Source organism: Apodemus sylvaticus, chromosome 5 (genome assembly GCF_947179515.1).
Source record: "Apodemus sylvaticus chromosome 5, mApoSyl1.1, whole genome shotgun sequence".
Taxonomy (NCBI): Eukaryota; Metazoa; Chordata; class Mammalia; order Rodentia; family Muridae; genus Apodemus; species Apodemus sylvaticus.
Genome location: NC_067476.1, coordinates 73,425,831 through 73,441,702, shown reverse-complemented (window position 1 = coordinate 73,441,702; position 15,872 = coordinate 73,425,831). Strand labels below are relative to the sequence as shown.

Genomic DNA, 15,872 nt, shown 5'->3' with positions numbered 1-15,872 from the left:
GTTCGAGAGTCTGAGACTCCCGAGGACATGGCTGGATTCTACAGACTTATTCCTGGTTCTGGAAAGGTGGTGAATTGCTAGTTCTTCACATACAGCCTCTTCCTGTCCCAGGAGAATGGTACCCAGTAAAAGCTGGTTTCTTACTCAGCCTCCCGGCACATGCTTAATGAAGGTCTCCAGTGTGCCAGGCTCTGTTCTAAGCAGCAGTGACACTTGAGTCCCTATTCCTGGAATTGCTGCAGTATGTGACACCTGGGGGATAATGCTGCAAGGACCCAGCCGGCCCTCTGAGGAGCTGCTGTCTCCCTTCCCAGCTGCACCAGCAGGGCCTTCCAAGCAGTGCTGGGGGAACTTTGAAATGCTCTTTACTTGACACAAAGGCCTCTAAAAGTCCTTGGACTGAGCAGGGGCAGTGGGTGGTAATATTGGCCTTGGAAAGAGTTGACACAGGTGAGTCACCTCTGTCATTTCTACACCTTGACATTTTTCTAGCTGCCCCTGGACGTCTTCAACAACTACTTCAGTCTGGGCTTTGATGCCCATGTCACCCTGGAGTTTCATGAGTCTCGAGGTTAGCATCTTCCTGCTGAATGGGCCTTGGGAGGCCAGGGTAGGCATGGAAGGTTCAGGGGGGGTCAGACATTGCTCCTTTAGCCTGCCCCAACCCAACCTGGGAAGCCCCAGCAGGTTGACTGACTTTACCGCCCCTTGTCTCTACCCAGAAGCCAACCCAGAGAAGTTCAACAGCCGCTTTCGGAATAAGATGTTCTATGCTGGGGTGAGTGAGTCTGGAGCCAGCCAGCCCCCAGCCTCCTGTGTGCTGGTCACAGAGCCCTGTGACACCGTGGTGAAGGAAGGGCCCTGTCATGAGATGATAACACACCCTCTGTCTTCCACAGACGGCCTTCTCTGACTTCCTGATGGGCAGCTCCAAGGACTTAGCCAAGCACATCCGAGTAGTGGTGAGGAATGCTGATTGACACCCATTGGAGGGCCAGGAGGAGGGAGGTCACCTGGGTTCGTGTGTTCCCACACCCCCTGTTCCTGTGCGCAGTGTGATGGAGTGGACCTAACCCCCAAGATTCAGGACCTGAAACCGCAGTGCATCGTCTTTCTGAATATCCCCAGGTGAGGACGTGGCCCCTGTGGGCCTTGTGTCCCACCCTACTGACCCCATGCCACAGCCCTTCCATTGCCCTCCCTTAGGTACTGTGCAGGCACCATGCCCTGGGGCCACCCTGGGGAGCACCATGACTTCGAGCCCCAGAGGCATGATGATGGCTACCTTGAGGTCATCGGCTTCACCATGACATCCTTGGTGAGCGTCCTGGTCCTGGGCATCTCTGCCCTTGCCTTGCCTTCCCTGGCCAGAGCAGAGCAGCCACCTCAGCTTTTATTTCCCTTGTGACGAGGGCATCTTTGTCCCTCCAAACTGCATTCTGTCTGGGGTTCCCTCTTGTGTTTGTCCCCTCACCAGAGCATCTCTGGAAAGAGCAGAGCTTGCCTCACCCCCCTGACCTGAGCCTCCTGTGCCCACAGGCAGCGCTGCAGGTGGGTGGGCACGGCGAGCGGCTGACCCAGTGCCGAGAAGTGCTGCTCACCACTGCCAAGGCCATCCCTGTGCAGGTGGACGGGGAGCCCTGCAAGCTCTCAGCATCGCGGATTCGGATCGCCCTGCGCAACCAGGCCACAATGGTGCAGAAGGCCAAGCGCCGGAGCACTGCCCCGCTGCACAATGAGTAGGTCCTGTGTTCGCCACAATGTCCTGGGGCGAGGGCCCGTGCTCAGCATGTCTGAAGCCTTAGGTGGCTCTGGCATCCAAAGTAAAGGGTTTTGGGAGGGAGGCAGGATGCCCCTCTTCATACCTGGCCCGGTGCCCAGCTGAGGACCAGTGTCCTAGGCAGGATCCCTGCTCAGGTCCCTGTCACTGGCTCCACCCTACAGTCAGCAACCAGTTCCTGAGCAGCTGCGGATCCAGGTGAGCAGGGTTAGCATGCACGACTATGAGGCCCTGCACTATGACAAGGAGCAGCTCAAGGAGGCCTGTGAGTAGCTGCAGGGGTGGGGCAGGGGGCATGAGCAGCTGCTGGGCTGCTTGGGACATGCAGACTTGCAGCCAGCTGCTGAAAAGGCCTCTCTGTCCTCCAGCTGTGCCTCTGGGAACTGTGGTGGTCCCCGGAGACAGTGACCTGGAGCTCTGCCGTGCCCACATTGAGAGACTCCAGCAGGTAGTCATGGGAGCAGGAACAGGAGGAGGCGGGAGCATTGAGCTTCCCAGCTGAGCTATGACCCACCCCGACCTTTGCTTCTGTCTCAACAGGAGCCCGATGGGGCTGGAGCCAAGTCCCCGATGTGCCACCAACTCTCCTCCAAGTGGTGTTTCCTGGATGGTGAGTCCACTGTGAAGAGACCTTTCTAGGCAGTGCTAGGCTGTCCTGTTAGTCCTCCTGTAGGCGAACCCGGGTTAATTAGCAGAAGAGTTGGGCTGGGATCAGGACAGACCTCATACTCAGCCGTTTCTTCCACAGCCACCACTGCCAGCCGCTTCTACAGGATCGACAGGGCCCAGGTAAGCCCTGCAGGCCTTCTCTGTCCACAGGCTCGCTCACACCTCTGCAGGCAAGCCTCAGGGTTGGTGGCACAAGGCAAGGCAAGCACGCTCACCACAGCCTTATGGGTGTAATACAGTCACATGCCTGTGACTGTGGGCCACATGTCCCCCACCCTCCAGGAATGCACAGGGATGGCGCTAACAGAAAAAGCTGGCATGCCTGAAAAGGCTTTCTAGGTGGGTGGGAGGGCGGGCCTGGAAGCACTGTGCTCTCCAGGGAAACAGAAGAAAATAGCCAGGACTGGGTCACCTGGCTGGCAGGGGGAGGTGGTTGGTGAGCTGGTGAGTGCCACACATTCTGGTCAGGGCCTTGGGAAGCAATAATGGAAATAAAGGATGGGAGAGTCCCCGCCCCCTGCCGCCTCCCCTGGGTGGTCTTGGTCTGAGCGGCTTCTCTGGGTCTGCTGCCTTGCCTCTGTTCCCCGCCCCACCCACATCGCTGCAGACTAGGGACTGTGTGCCTGGCACTGACCTTCAGTTCTAACCCCCTCCCCTACAGGAGCACCTCAACTATGTGACGGAGATTGCCCAGGATGAGATTTATATCCTAGACCCAGAGCTTCTGGGTGCATCAGCCCGGCCTGACCTCCCCACCCCTACCTCCCCACTCCCTGCCTCACCCTGCTCCCCTACACCCGGGTGAGTCCCAGAGCCCCCCAACCACCTCTCCCCTGGCTTTTGTCTGCCGGCTGCAGGCTTGGAATTTCCGCCAGCAGGAGCACTTAGGAGCACCAGACTCCCTCTACTATCATGCCTCCCTCCATTGGGAGCACTCCCCCCTGTGCATTCTGCTGCCTCCAGGCCTGAGAGTGCAAGTCCACACCGGCCACTCCCCAGCCCAGAACACTCTTCCTCAGCTCTTCCATTCCGGGGCCTCCTGGCCTCTCGGCCCAGCATTTGCCTGTTTGTCACCATAGTGACTCAGCCCAGGTTCCTTGGGGTCCCTGGCTGTTCTCCAGACATTTGCGCTTACTGTCTCAGACCACCTCTGCCCCATCTTAGCTTGGCTCTTCCCTCTCAGAGGGATCTTTAACAGGAATGCCACCTGAAGGTTGGAGAGTGTCCACCGCTGCTTGGTCACAGCCCTCTTGTGTTTAATAACACTTCCAAATTCCTTACTTATTGGTTGGCTTGTATCTGAGCTAGGACAGGAGCCCCAAGAGGCCAAGGTCTTTGTCTCTCTGGCTCTATACTTGTACCCCACAGTGTGTGATACACAGGTGCCCAATAAACTTGAAAAAAGGAAGGCCACCATGGTTGCTACCAGGAAAGGGGGCCAGCTGGGCTGAGCTGGGTCACATCTCACCCTGTTCTGTTTTCAGGTCACTGCAGGGGGACACTGCACTGCCTCAAGGTGAGGCCTCTTTCCCTAAACCCTGCCACTTTCCCCGGTCATGTGTGAGGCTCAGGGGGCGGCGTTGTCAGGGTTCATGTGTAGCTGACAAGTGTAGCCTTTGTGTCCCATGTGATCACTTTCCTGCACAAGCCCAGCCATTGGCATCATACACACCCCACATTGTTCACACTCAACCCCTGCTCAGCCTCTCACCTCAGGGTTGATGGACAGATATTCTGTGCAGGTGAAGAGCTGATTGAAGCTGCCAAGAGGAATGACTTCTGCAAGGTACTGACTAGTATTCAGAGCTCGGCCTTGCCCCTGGAGGCCCTCACCCTGGGAGGGACTGGGCCCTTGTCATCTGTCATCAGCTAGTCCTCTATGGTGGTGTCCTGTCTAGGTGGCTTCCTCCTGGGGGCTAGTTCATCCGGTTTGCCCATCCCCTGTCCCTTGTAGGGGGTCAGTCTTAAAGGAACTCCAGGCTCTTTGGCTTGGTTGCTGTACCTTTGGGGGAATTCCTCACCCATAGGATGACAAAAGACTTGTGCCTCTAATGACACTCCAAAAACACCCTCAGAAGCCAGGTGTAGTGGCGCACACCTTTAGTCCAGCACTCAGAAGGCAGAAGCAGTAGGGTCTCTGTGAGTTTGAGGACAACCTTGTCTACATAGTTCAGGACAGCCAAGACTACATAGAAAGCCTCGACAGTGCCTAGGGCACCTTGGGTGAGCCTGTGCCTGTGCCCATGCCTGTGAAGGGCAGGCGGGAGACCCAGCACTGCTCCGCCCTGCCCTCAGCTCCAGGAGCTGCATCGAGCTGGAGGGGACCTCATGCACCGAGACCAGCACAGCCGCACACTCCTGCACCACGCAGTCAGCACTGGCAGTAAGGAAGTGGTCCGCTATCTGCTGGATCATGGTGAGCTGCGTTCCTGGGGGGGGGGCAGAAGAAAGTGGGGTGCCAGGCTCTTAGCACCCCTTCCCTTTGTCTGTAGCACCACCAGAGATCCTTGATGCTGTGGAGGAGAGGTGAGTATCCCAGGCAGGCCTCTGCTTCACCTAGAACCACCTTCCTTCAGTCCTAACCATTTGGTCACCCAGAGCCCAAGAACCTGTTCTGGCCAGCATGGAGTACCCTTCCCCCTCTTGTCAAACTCCTGCCCTTTTTAATGGCTGTTGGGAGACTGCTGGGCAAGCCTACAGGACTGGAAGTGTCTATATCCAGCCCCTGTTCCCCAGTGGGGAGACCTGTCTACATCAGGCAGCCGCCCTGGGTCAGCGCACCATCTGCCACTACATTGTGGAAGCCGGGGCCTCCCTCATGAAGACAGATCAGCAGGTGAGTTGCCTGGCAGAACCCAAACCCACCCTTTCCCAGACTTAGGGACAGGGCTAAGAAATGTTAAGCTCTTCTGAGCCAACACAGTCCAGGCCCTGAGAAACCTGAGCCAGCAGGGGGAAACCTTGTGACCTCTGCGGATACCCTCCCCCTCTGACTGGGTAGAAGAGCCCCTGCACTTTCCTAAGGCCTTTGTGGGCACTTCCATCCTTCTCCAGGGCGACACTCCCCGGCAGCGAGCTGAGAAGGCTCAGGACACAGAGCTGGCTGCCTACCTGGAGAACAGACAGCATTACCAGATGATCCAGAGGGAGGACCAGGAGACAGCTGTGTAGTCAAGGGGACCACGGATCAACGAGGGACACTACCAGAGGACCGGAGCTCTCCTTGTCCATCTCACTGCCACATTCCTGTCAGATGGCTCTGGGGGGACCCTGCCACAGGGAAGGAGCCCCGGGCCACCCCCTGAGAAGCCGATCAGATCTAGGGCTGGACTCTAAGGAGCTGGACTCTTCACCTGTCCCTGGTTTCAAGGGGAACAGGAAACAGGCTGGGCTGGCTGGGCCCCTCCCCTCAGGGCAGGCCCCCCCCCGCGCCCCCCCAGCCTTCGGAAGAGCTGGGCAGGGCTCAGCAAGACTTCAGGGAGGCCTGCTCTCAGCAGGACTTTCAAAAGCCACCTGCTCCTTTGGGCTCTCTGGAGGGTTCTGGTGCCTAGCCCTCCTCTCTGATCCACCCGCCCTGGGCTTCCCAGAAACTTCCGAGCCTGCTGTATTTACCTACCCGCTGCCCTGCTTGGCACCTACCCTGGTCTTCCTCCTCAAGCACCCAGTCATTTCTTGGCGGACTGTATGGCCTGGGGTGGGGGTGGGGCTCCCACGGTGACTTGTTTACAGCTGGGTGTGACTCAGTAAAGTGAATTTTTTTTCCTTTCTTGTTTTCTTTTTTTCTTGTTGTGGGGGACTCTCATGAGCAATGGCGTGTGCTGGGTAGTCCTTGGGGTGGGGGAATGGCCACCAACATCTCAGATCACTTCGGGAGGCCTTAGCTGAGCTGGGTCTGCCCCGCTTCTGACCTCTGCCTAGGGCCTTAGGCCCCCAGGGCCAGGGGCGGGGCTGATTTCCCCAGCTTCCCGCTCCGGTGGGACTATAACAATGAAAGTAAAAGAGGTGGGGCGGGGGGCCAGGCGTGGGCTTCTTTGGTCCCAGGGCCCTGTGTCCTAAGCAGCCCCTCCCCCTGGTTTGTACTGGGGGATCTGCTTGAGGTGAGTTTGAGGTCCCTGGGTCAGGGGTGGGCGGTTATCAAGCCTGGTCTGGAACTTCTCAGACTGCCCTCGTCAGCCACAAACTCAGTTCTAAGTGCTCCCCATCCCCCCAACGCCCTTTCCCTCCTCCTTCAAACCATCACTAGAAAAAGTCTTGAGCCTTGCTCACCCGGAGCCATCTGAGGTCCCGGGTACCCATCTCCCCGACACACCAATGACCCTCCTTGCACTGAGTGAACTGATAAAAAACAAGTGGAGGTGAGCCCGGCCTCGAAGGGAAGGTTAGTGGGTGCGGTGGCCGCTCCGGGCCCGTGACACCAAGACGTACTCCGGGGCCCGCGGTGGGCAAGCCAAGTGGTGACCTGAGAGCTGAACCTGCTACGAGAAGGAAAAGCAGACAGGCCCAGACCAGGGAAAGGGGAGGAGATAGAGCGCTGGGGCTGCTCGGAGGAGACCTGAGCCGGCAGTGCCCGGGAAGACCGCGCTCCTGGGCCGGAGACCCGGAGATCAGAGGTGAGCGCACAGGCGCGGGAGTCCGGCCCGGCGAGGGGCGGGAGTGGGGGCGGGGACTAGGGGGTCTGGGGAGGTGCAGGTTTGAGGGGAGGGGGCGGGGCGGGTCCTTCCATGGGGTGGGGGGAGGGGCGGGGGCCCATGTGACCGGCTCAGACCGGTTCTGGAGACAAAAGGGGCCTTAGCGGCCTTAGCGGGACGGGCCGTAGCGGGAGGGAGCGAAGCATCGCGCCGGCCGTGAGCGAGTGAGCGCACGCAGTGGCTGTGGCCCCTGTCCCTCCAGGCTGCCGCCACCACGGGGGCTGAGGTGGGGGTGGGGGTACGCTGAGACATCGGTTTCAAGTCCTCCCTCCGTCGCCCCCTTGTCGTTTTCGGGCCTGGAAAGTGGGACAAGTCAGTCTAGGGTGGGAGGTCCTTCCCGCGGTCCCTAGCGGAGAAGGGACTCGCGAGAAACTCTAACTCAGGTTTTTCCCTCAGGATGCAGCACCGAGGCTTCTTCCTTCTCGCCCTTCTCGCCCTCTTGGTGGTCACGTCCGCGGTGGCCAAAAAAAAAGGTGATGGAGTGGGGTGGGCTCCGGAGAAAAAGAAAGCTGGGGTGGGCAGGTGAGGCCGTGCGACCTAAGTGCTGATTTCCGAGGGAGTCTCCGGGCACGCCAAGTCCTTGATTTTGTTCCTTGCTCCTTATAGAGAAGGTGAAGAAGGGCGGAGAGTGTTCGGAGTGGACCTGGGGACCCTGCACCCCCAGCAGCAAGGACTGCGGCATGGGTTTCCGCGAGGGCACCTGTGGGGGCCAGACCCAGCGCATCCATTGCAAGGTGCCCTGCAACTGGAAGAAGGAATTTGGAGGTGAGGTGGAGCGCGGGAGGAGGGCGGGAGGGCAGAGGGTTTGTCCTTAGTAAAAGTAGGCAGGAAGGGCAGCCACACGCCTCCTGTCGTTCACTGTGGGGCCGCTCTCCCATCAGCCGACTGCAAATACAAGTTTGAGAGCTGGGGGGCGTGTGATGCGAGCACTGGCACCAAAGCGCGCCAAGGGACCCTGAAGAAGGCTCGCTACAATGCCCAGTGCCAGGAGACCATCCGCGTGACCAAGCCCTGCACCTCCAAGAGCAAGTCGAAGACCAAAGGTCAGCGGATATGGTGGGGTTGTGGATCGGGGCTCCTTCACGCTCTCTCTACAGAGCAGGCATCCAGTTAGGAATGGGCAGGTGCTTGAGGGCCACTCTCAGGAGATGCTAAACCCTCTGCCCAGGTAGGAACTACTCTTTCTGTTGGATCGCCTGATCTGGGTTCCCGGAAAAGGCTTGTCTTTGTCACCTGAGGAAGGTGGGGTAGGATCAGGGAGGAGTTCACTTCGCGCTTAAAGCTCTAAGAAGTCTGTCCCCCAGGGACATGCTGCGACCTGACTCCCAACAGCTCTTCAGGCCAACAGGGCAGAGGTCACTCTGCCCACTTCTCCTGTGAGGAGCTTGGACATACTCTGATCCTGGATGAAAATAGAAAGTGGAAAGTCAGGCTTGGCGGCTCCTGCCTATAAAAACAGCAGCAGCACTCCAGGCCTGAGGCCGGAGACCGCCCTGCTGTTAGTTCAAGGTTACAGACTGAGACCTGAGACTATCTTTTTTGTTTAAAAAAAAAAGGGGGGGGGGGTTAAAAAGTTGAAGGACTAAAGAAAGGCCTGGCATCACATGGCTGCCTCTTCCACCACTTCCAGGTTAACGCATCAGTCGCCACTAGGGGGCAGGATCGTCTCTCCCTGATAGACTTGTCTGTGTTGTCTGGTGGGTCTGAGCTTGGTCACCCACCGCACTAACACATTTCTTTATTGTTTTCCAGCCAAAAAAGGAAAAGGAAGGGACTAAGGCGGGAGGCCTCTGGCCTCACCTGAAGCCTGGACGGAGCCCTCCTCTCCCGCAGGCCCAAGATATAACCCACCAGTGCCTTTTGTCTTCCTGTCAGCCTTGTCAATCACGCCTGCCCTCTCACGCCCACACCAAGTGCCCAAAGTGGGGAGGGACAAGGGATTCTGGGAAGTGAGCCTCCCCATTCCCCCTTTTGTTCTCCCCACCCTGATACCTGTTATTAAGAAATGAATAAAATAAACTCACTTTTTTTTTTTCCAATAAAAGCTTCTCTTTTAATATATAAAAGCCCCTTCCCAGGGAGTTTGCCGTGGAGCTTGGTCGGGGGTGGGAGGACGGGGAACGATGTGCTGAGGGGATCTGAGGCCTATGTAGGAAGTGCTCCCAACAGCTCGTGGAAAGAGCAGAACATTTACAAAAATGTCTTCCAGGGCCCCTTGGGTGCCATCCCCCAGGGCCGGGATTAGGGAAGAGGACCGAGAACTCACTTGAACTCTGACCCATCTAGTTAGAGTCTTTCTGGTCCAGGCTACTGCCATCTGGAATTTTCTCACTGGGGATCGATGAGGTTACTTGCTTGTGTCACCTGCCACTGAAGCCTGTATGGATCGCCAAGTTCCCCACCACCACCTTTACCCCCTGGACCCCCGAACCTCCCTCGGTGCAGAGGAACACTGCCCACTGCTGTTCATTTGACGTGGGACCTGGAGGGTGGGCTCTTGACAATTTGACAGTAAGATCCATCACTGATGGACTCAGTCCCCTGGAGTCTGTATCTCAGCTCAGCGTCACCTCCCGGTTGCCCCACCCAGATGGCTGCTGGCCAGGGGAGTGCCGAAGGGCTTGGCTGCCCACGCAGAGCCCGGCTGTGCAACAAAGGCAGGGGAGACCCTCGCCCTGGAGTGGGATTGGGGGCAGGGGAAGGGCTGAGCCTACATGCAGGGGGAGGAGGGCGCAGGAAGGCGGAAAGCACCGATTACAGCACACCGGGGGACCCCACCCCTGCAAGCCTGCCTCCTTTTGCTCCTCTCAAGATGCTCCTGGGCTCTGCTCTGTTCATCCACCTCCGCTGATGGTTGGCCTTGAAAGAGCCGCTGCCCACTCCAGCCATTGTCCCCCATCTTCCTGAGGCAAGGTAAAAGATCCGGGCCAGGTGGTGCCAGTTCAGACCCTCCCTGGGCCGAGCCTGCTGGGCTTCAGTAGAGATCTGCTCTCCCATCCCAGCGAAAGAACCTCTTGTACCTCCTGGTGTCTGGGAGACCTGTTCTCTTCAGCAGATGCGAACTCAGAGTGGGGCCGCCTACTCTCTCCACAGCCGGGGAGCCATGTGGTCCCCCGGTACACACTCATGACACCAGCACCTCCTAGGGCACCTGCCCGTCTACCTGGCTGTGCCGATGTTCCGATACTGGCATAGCAAAAGGTGCCGGAAGGTCTTTTTGAAAGTGGCATTGCAGAGTGCATAGCAGGCAGGGTTGATGGTGCTGTTGACGTAGCAGAGCCAGTAGCCGATGGACCACACCCTGTCGGGGATACAGCTCTGGCAAAAGGTGTTCACCAGGACCATGACATTGTAGGGTGTCCAGGTGAGGATGAAGGCCAGCAGAATGGCAAAGATTGTCCGAGTCACTTTGCGCTCCCGGGCCGCCATCTGCCGCTTCTTGCGCACCTGGTTGCGAGCGATGCTGGCAAACTTTCGGGCCACATTGGCTGCTGGGCGCATACCAGCTGGCGTGGCAGGTACAATCTCGATGGCCGTCACACATTCGTTGCCTGTCTGTTTTGTTACAATTTGAATCTTGGACCATTTGGAGGCTGGATTGAGGGTTCGTGGCTGCAGGGTAGGGGCAGGCAGCGCTGGTGTGGTGGCCTCTGTGGTAGACAGCTCTGTGGGTGGCCGTTCCTTGGTGTTCTGGGTGGCACTGCCCGAGCTGGACTCATTGGAAGTGTCCTTGTCAGGCATTGGGCGTGGAGGCGGGGGAAGGGCCGGCGGAGGAGCCTCTTCGAGCTTCCCGTTGCGCAGTTCCTCCCGAGAAGCGCCCCCTGGTGGAGGTTTCTTGATGCTCGGCTTCATCAGAGGGCTCTTGAGGAAAGCCAGAGTCTTGGCCTTCTTTTCCTTGGGGCCCTCAGGTCGATGCTTGTGAACACGGCTGCGGCTGGCCAGTGAGATGTGGATATACAGCACCGTCATGATGACCACAGGCAGGTAGAAGGCGGCGATGGCTGTGCCAAAGGTCACTGCCGGGTTGGACAAGAACTGGATGAAGCACTGGTTATCAGGCACTGTCCTCTCGCCCACCACAAACTGCCAGAACAAGATGGCAGGGGCCCAGAGCACAAAGGACAAGACCCAGGCAGCTGCAATCATGAGGCCTGCCATCTTAGTAGTGCGGCGGGCTGGATAGGTGAGGGGTTTGGTGACGCAGAAGTAGCGGTCAAAGCTGATGATGAGAAGGTTCATGACAGAGGCATTGCTCACCACATAGTCCAGGGCCAGCCACAGGTCACAGACCACGGCACCCAGGGGCCAGTAACCCTTGATGATGTACAAGGTATAGAGGTTCATAGAGAACGCCCCGATGATGAGATCCGCACATGCCAGGCTGAACAGGAAGTAGTTGTTGACCGTCTGCAACTGCCTGTTGACCTTGATGGACAGCATCACCAGGATGTTACCCACAACAGTCACCAGGCTCAGGGAGCCTGTCACCGTAGCAATGAACACCATCTCCACTGTCTCCAGGTGGTTGTGGGCTGTGGTGAGCAGGCGCACGGACTGATTGGCTGAACTACCATTGACAGGTGTGAAGTTGGCCATGCTGAACCCAACTGGATGAAGGTGGGCCGTGCGGCTGGAGGAGGGAGGAGACAGCACAGGTGTGAATTGTGGAAGAGGACGGTGTGTGTGTGTGTGTGTGTGTGTGTGAGACGCAGAGGTTACCTGGAGTCACTGTGGCTGGAGGACAATGCCAGGACAATGCCAGGGCCGTCGGTGCCAACCATCCCTGAGTTCTCACGTTTACTGAAAGTTCCCCAGCCAGGCGCTGTAACCAGCCCAGGGCTGAGATTACAGAAGTGAATGAACACACACACGGTCCCCGTCTCAGAATGGATCATCTAGTTTGGGGGAAAACTGCTAAAAAGAAGATAAGGCAGTGCCGATGAAGGGGAGACTAAGAGAGAAGGCTGGCGAGGACCTGTGCCGGCTGGCTGGCTGACGGGCCGCACCCAGAAGATGACACAGAAGAGGGCAGCGGGAAGACACTGCGGAAGAGCCGCAGGCGTGGCTGAGATGAGGCACAGGCCCAGAGAAAGAGCTCGGGAAAGCGAGGGGTACTCGAGGAGTGGTCCCCGGGCTGGAACACGCAGCAGGGACAAGTGTCTAGACCTTTGCCCATTCAGGCCTGTCACTTCCCAACCCCTACTTTTTGGTTGCTGAAGGTTGTTCCCAAGGCCATGTTCAATTGCATCTGCAGCTCCCTTGCTAATCTCCTTCCTTCCTCCTTCCTTTTATTTTTTTTATTTTTATTTTTATTATTATTATTATTTTTGAGAGAAGGTCTTACTGTGTAGATCAGGCTGACCTCAAAGTCACAGGCCTTCATCTGCCTGCTCCTGTCTCTAGAGGGTGAATTGCAGGTGTGCTCACCATATCCAGCCACTTGGACATTCTTTCTTCCTTCCTTCCTTCCTTCCTTCCTTCCTTCCTTCCTTTCTTTCTCTCTTTTTTTTAGTGGGGTTCCGAGACAGGGTTTCTCTGTGTAGCCCTGGCTGTCCTGGATCTCACTCTGTAGACGAGGCTGTCCTTGAACTCAGAAATCCTCCTGCCTCTGCCTCTCAAGTGCTGGGATTACAGGCGTGCGCCACCACCGCCCGGCTCACTTGGACATTTCTTAACCAATTATGGTCAAGGGAGAGTTGTTCTCCCATTCCCACACTGTCATAACATAACAACAACAACAATAGCAGTCAGCACAGATTGTCTACTGAGTCCCCGCACTCTGTGTTTCCTCACAACCGAGCAGAGATTGAGGAAACAGGCTCAGACATGTTAAATAAAGTTCCCCATTTCCTTGACATCCTGGGGTTGGTCCAGGGCATATGGTGCAGGGAAGAAAGGAAAGTCAAGGAAGACACAGGCTTGATGGCTCTAAGGGCTAGGGAGGCCATGCTAGCGACGGAGGGGAAGGCGGGCGGGGGCACCTGGAGGAGGAAGAAGATTAGGAAAGGACAGTGAGATGACTCAGGAAGTTCAGCTTTGCTTGCCCAGCCCAGTCCCGGGGAAGACGGGACAGTGTGGGGACCATTAGATCCCTAGCAAAGAAATCAGAAGCCTAACAGACACAGCAGCTGAAGAAAGGCCTGTCTGATTTCCCAGGAACTAAGGACAAGCTCCCTTATGGAGCCCAAAGATGAGGGAATTACCCCAGAGGGAGCCTGCAGCCAGCCCGAGAGTTCACATCCCACCCAGAGGATGACCCAGCTAAGGACCAGCAGAGCCCCTCCCCAGCGTTTGCCTTCCCTCCCACCAGGATTCCTTCATCTCTCCTCCTCCCCTTCCTCTTCCATACATGTGAGGGAGGCCCACGCCCAGCACACTGTGCCAGGGCAGCCGCTCAGCCCAGCCTCCTTCACACCCGCCAACACACAAGCATTCCACACACGCACAAAGGCACCATCTCAGCCACACGCAGGTCGTATACGCAGTCCTGTGCGTCTGTGAGTGCATCTGTCTGTGTGTGTGTGTGTGTGTGTGTGTGTGTGTGTGTGTGTGTGTGTAAGAGGAAGAGAGGGTGCAGCAGCCGGCTGTGAAGGAAGAGGCATCAAGCCTGCAGCTTGGGTTTAATAGAAGGCCAGCAAGGTCTGGCTGTGCAGCCTGAGGAGAGCCATTTGCCCTCTGGGAACTAGTTGTGTCATTTACTAAATAGAGGATCGTGTCCCACCATAGCCTTTGAACAGCTAGGGGACCCAGTTAGCACCTCAGCTTGCTCTCCAACTGGAAATGGCACCTGGGGACTGCAGACACACGCCAAGTTTGGGCCCAGCCCTCCAGCTCCATCATAACAGATACAAGAGCTTGCCTTCTGGCTTCAAAGTTAAACCCACTAGTCAAAGAAGAGGAGGAGGAAAGCGGGTAAGGATACCTCCAAAGTCACCCAAGGAGGCAAGGGTAAAAGACAGATCAGTTCTTTCAAGAGACTCCACAGTGGCATTCAGCTCCAAAATGGAGCCTCAAGCATCAGCCTTAGTGCTGGGAGGAGGGCAGGAGCGTCCAGCACAGAGGCCACTCCCCAACGCCCCACACCCGCTGGCAGGGACCTGGTAAGCCAGTAGGGGAGCCATTAGCACACACCAAGGAAACCCTCTCTTTAGTCTCTCAGGGTCAGAACACAGCCAGCAGCCAGCAGGATAAGACCACTAGAGCCAGGGTGGGGAGGTGGGTAGCAAGATGTGTAAGAGGAAAACACGACCTCTCCTGTTTATTGAGTCAGGAGTCCCTCAAAGCGTTCTCTTTCGATGATCAAATTTAATGCCTATAGCAGCCAGAGAAGGTGAGTACGATTGTCACCTCATCTTACAGATATAAAAGTCCTCTTAACGAAGGGCATCATGTTAATGGACTTGACGAAATTCATCCAATTTGTAAGAAAGGGAGGGTCAGGATTAGGGACCAGGGGCACTTTCTTATCTCCAAGGTATTCCCCAAACCACACAGGATAGAAGACCCCCCCCTCCCAGAGGCATCTTAGATGTGGAACCCTCATATTCCATCCTGCTTCCTTACTTGGGTTTGACCTTTTGTCCTCCCGAGACCAAGAAACAGCCTTGACAAGTAAATGACCAGATGGCTGGTGGGTGGTTTGGTCTTCCCGGAGCCCCGACAGATGCAGACTGGGTAAAAATCAGTTTTCTCAACTTGGTCCCAGTTTCTTTCCAGACTTCTCTGATAGTCTTTTAGACGTTCAGACCGCGGCACCTTCAGGCACAAGTCTCCCTCCCCCGCCCCCTCCCCCCAATCCAATCGGGCCCATCTAGAATCTGAGAAGGCAAGCAGCCATCACCCTGGTCTGTGCGCACCGCTAGGTGGCAATGTCGGTCCCCGGTGCCAGCTCCGGACCCCGAGCCGTAGGTTCACCACGTCCTCAAGTCCCAGTGTAAACCGCAAATACAGAAAAACGTCAGGGCAGGGCTTCTCCCACAAGGGACCAAAGAGAGGGAGATACCGCCTATCTCCGTGGTCCCAGGCTGCCACAAAGGTTTTTTAGGTTCGGCCAGGGTTTTCGAGGATGAAAAACTTTAGGGCGTCGGGATTCCACCCGTACCCCGCAAGGCACCCATCAAGGAACGTGTAGGTGGGAAACCGAGTGCGAGTTGTGTTTGTGTGTGACTACTCGGGAGCTCGAGTAGACACGAGTAGCTGCTTGCATGTGCCAGTGTGCGCCCCGCCACGCCTGGATACCGGTGCGCCTTTAAACGTGTGAGAATGCCAGCGCCATGTAGACACGTGCGTGTGCATGTGTGTGCGTGTCTGGCCACAGACCTTGGGTGGCCGTAACCGCGAACTGTGTGCGGGAGCAAATGCTGGACTATCAACGAATGACCAGTTACATCTAACGCCCATGGCGGGAACCACGGGGAAGCGCCCGGCCTGTGGGTGGGGAAAGGGTTGAGAAAGGACCAAAAATCGGGCTGCGAGGAAACCCGGACTTTAGTGGCCCCGGGCTCCTGTCCTATATCAAGAATGGAGAGCGCGCAGTCCCCGCCGTGGGCTGACTTCTGTCGAGAAGCCTCTGTCGACGAATCGAGCCGTGAGGGTCACCGAGCTCAGTTCGATGTGCCCTACGCCTTGAGGGCAGGGGCAGAACCTCCAAACGGGGAGCCCAGTGAGGCCTGGGTCAAGGGGGTGCAATTGTTCTTCACTCTTCTACCCGCACCCCCTGGAGAGGCCCTGCATAG

General features: G+C 57.1%; 3 protein-coding genes across 13 annotated transcripts in view; 2 read left to right on the top strand and 1 right to left on the bottom strand.

Moving 5' to 3' along the window:
- Window positions 1-6,215, top strand: part of Dgkz (diacylglycerol kinase zeta) — a 41,735-nt gene extending 35,520 nt beyond the window's left edge. For 5 of the 9 annotated variants that reach the window (XM_052182990.1, XM_052182991.1, XM_052182994.1 and 2 more), the window contains 17 exons: window positions 493-571; window positions 723-778; window positions 900-962; window positions 1,055-1,128; window positions 1,207-1,318; window positions 1,540-1,739; window positions 1,945-2,045; window positions 2,149-2,228; window positions 2,321-2,390; window positions 2,529-2,569; window positions 3,111-3,250; window positions 3,934-3,965; window positions 4,153-4,235; window positions 4,745-4,865; window positions 4,942-4,975; window positions 5,186-5,285; window positions 5,504-6,215. In XM_052182990.1, coding sequence (XP_052038950.1) covers window positions 493-571; window positions 723-778; window positions 900-962; window positions 1,055-1,128; window positions 1,207-1,318; window positions 1,540-1,739; window positions 1,945-2,045; window positions 2,149-2,228; window positions 2,321-2,390; window positions 2,529-2,569; window positions 3,111-3,250; window positions 3,934-3,965; window positions 4,153-4,235; window positions 4,745-4,865; window positions 4,942-4,975; window positions 5,186-5,285; window positions 5,504-5,620 — 1,503 coding nt within the window. In that variant the 3' untranslated portion in view covers window positions 5,621-6,215. The remainder of the gene's footprint in view (window positions 1-492; window positions 572-722; window positions 779-899; window positions 963-1,054; window positions 1,129-1,206; window positions 1,319-1,539; window positions 1,740-1,944; window positions 2,046-2,148; window positions 2,229-2,320; window positions 2,391-2,528; window positions 2,570-3,110; window positions 3,251-3,933; window positions 3,966-4,152; window positions 4,236-4,744; window positions 4,866-4,941; window positions 4,976-5,185; window positions 5,286-5,503) is intronic. The other 4 variants (XM_052182993.1, XM_052182997.1, XM_052182995.1 and 1 more) reach the window with 1 other exon arrangement.
- A 93-nt stretch (window positions 6,216-6,308) lies between these two features.
- On the top strand, window positions 6,309-9,155 carry Mdk (midkine). Of its 3 annotated transcripts, none has more exons than XM_052182998.1 (4): window positions 6,309-7,059; window positions 7,534-7,610; window positions 7,744-7,902; window positions 8,019-9,155. In XM_052182998.1, exons 2-4 carry the CDS (start codon window positions 7,535-7,537, stop codon window positions 8,249-8,251), a joined length of 468 nt encoding a protein of 155 aa, XP_052038958.1. In that variant the 5' UTR covers window positions 6,309-7,059; window position 7,534; the 3' UTR covers window positions 8,252-9,155. The 3 variants fall into 3 exon arrangements, with proteins under 3 accessions (XP_052038958.1, XP_052038960.1, XP_052038959.1); XM_052183000.1 differs by lacking the exon at window positions 6,309-7,059 and having other exon boundaries at window positions 7,201-7,610; window positions 8,019-8,180; window positions 8,890-9,155; XM_052182999.1 differs by lacking the exon at window positions 6,309-7,059 and adding an exon at window positions 7,211-7,301.
- Window positions 9,156-10,268: 1,113 nt separating this feature from the next.
- Window positions 10,269-11,733, bottom strand: Chrm4 (cholinergic receptor muscarinic 4). The gene has a single exon (XM_052181376.1). It carries the CDS (start codon window positions 11,731-11,733, stop codon window positions 10,297-10,299), a length of 1,437 nt encoding a protein of 478 aa, XP_052037336.1. The 3' UTR covers window positions 10,269-10,296.
- Window positions 11,734-15,872: the final 4,139 nt, after the last annotated feature.

Coding starts and splice junctions, on each gene's coding strand:
- Mdk (XM_052182998.1), top strand. CDS start 7,535: ATGCAGCACCGAGGCTTCTTCCTTCTCGCCCTTCTCGCCCTCTTGGTG. Junction 7,611..7,743: donor CGCGGTGGCCAAAAAAAAAG/GTGATGGAGTGG, acceptor TGCTCCTTATAG/AGAAGGTGAAGAAGGGCGGA. Junction 7,903..8,018: donor CTGGAAGAAGGAATTTGGAG/GTGAGGTGGAGC, acceptor CTCTCCCATCAG/CCGACTGCAAATACAAGTTT.
- Chrm4 (XM_052181376.1), bottom strand. CDS start 11,733: ATGGCCAACTTCACACCTGTCAATGGTAGTTCAGCCAATCAGTCCGTG.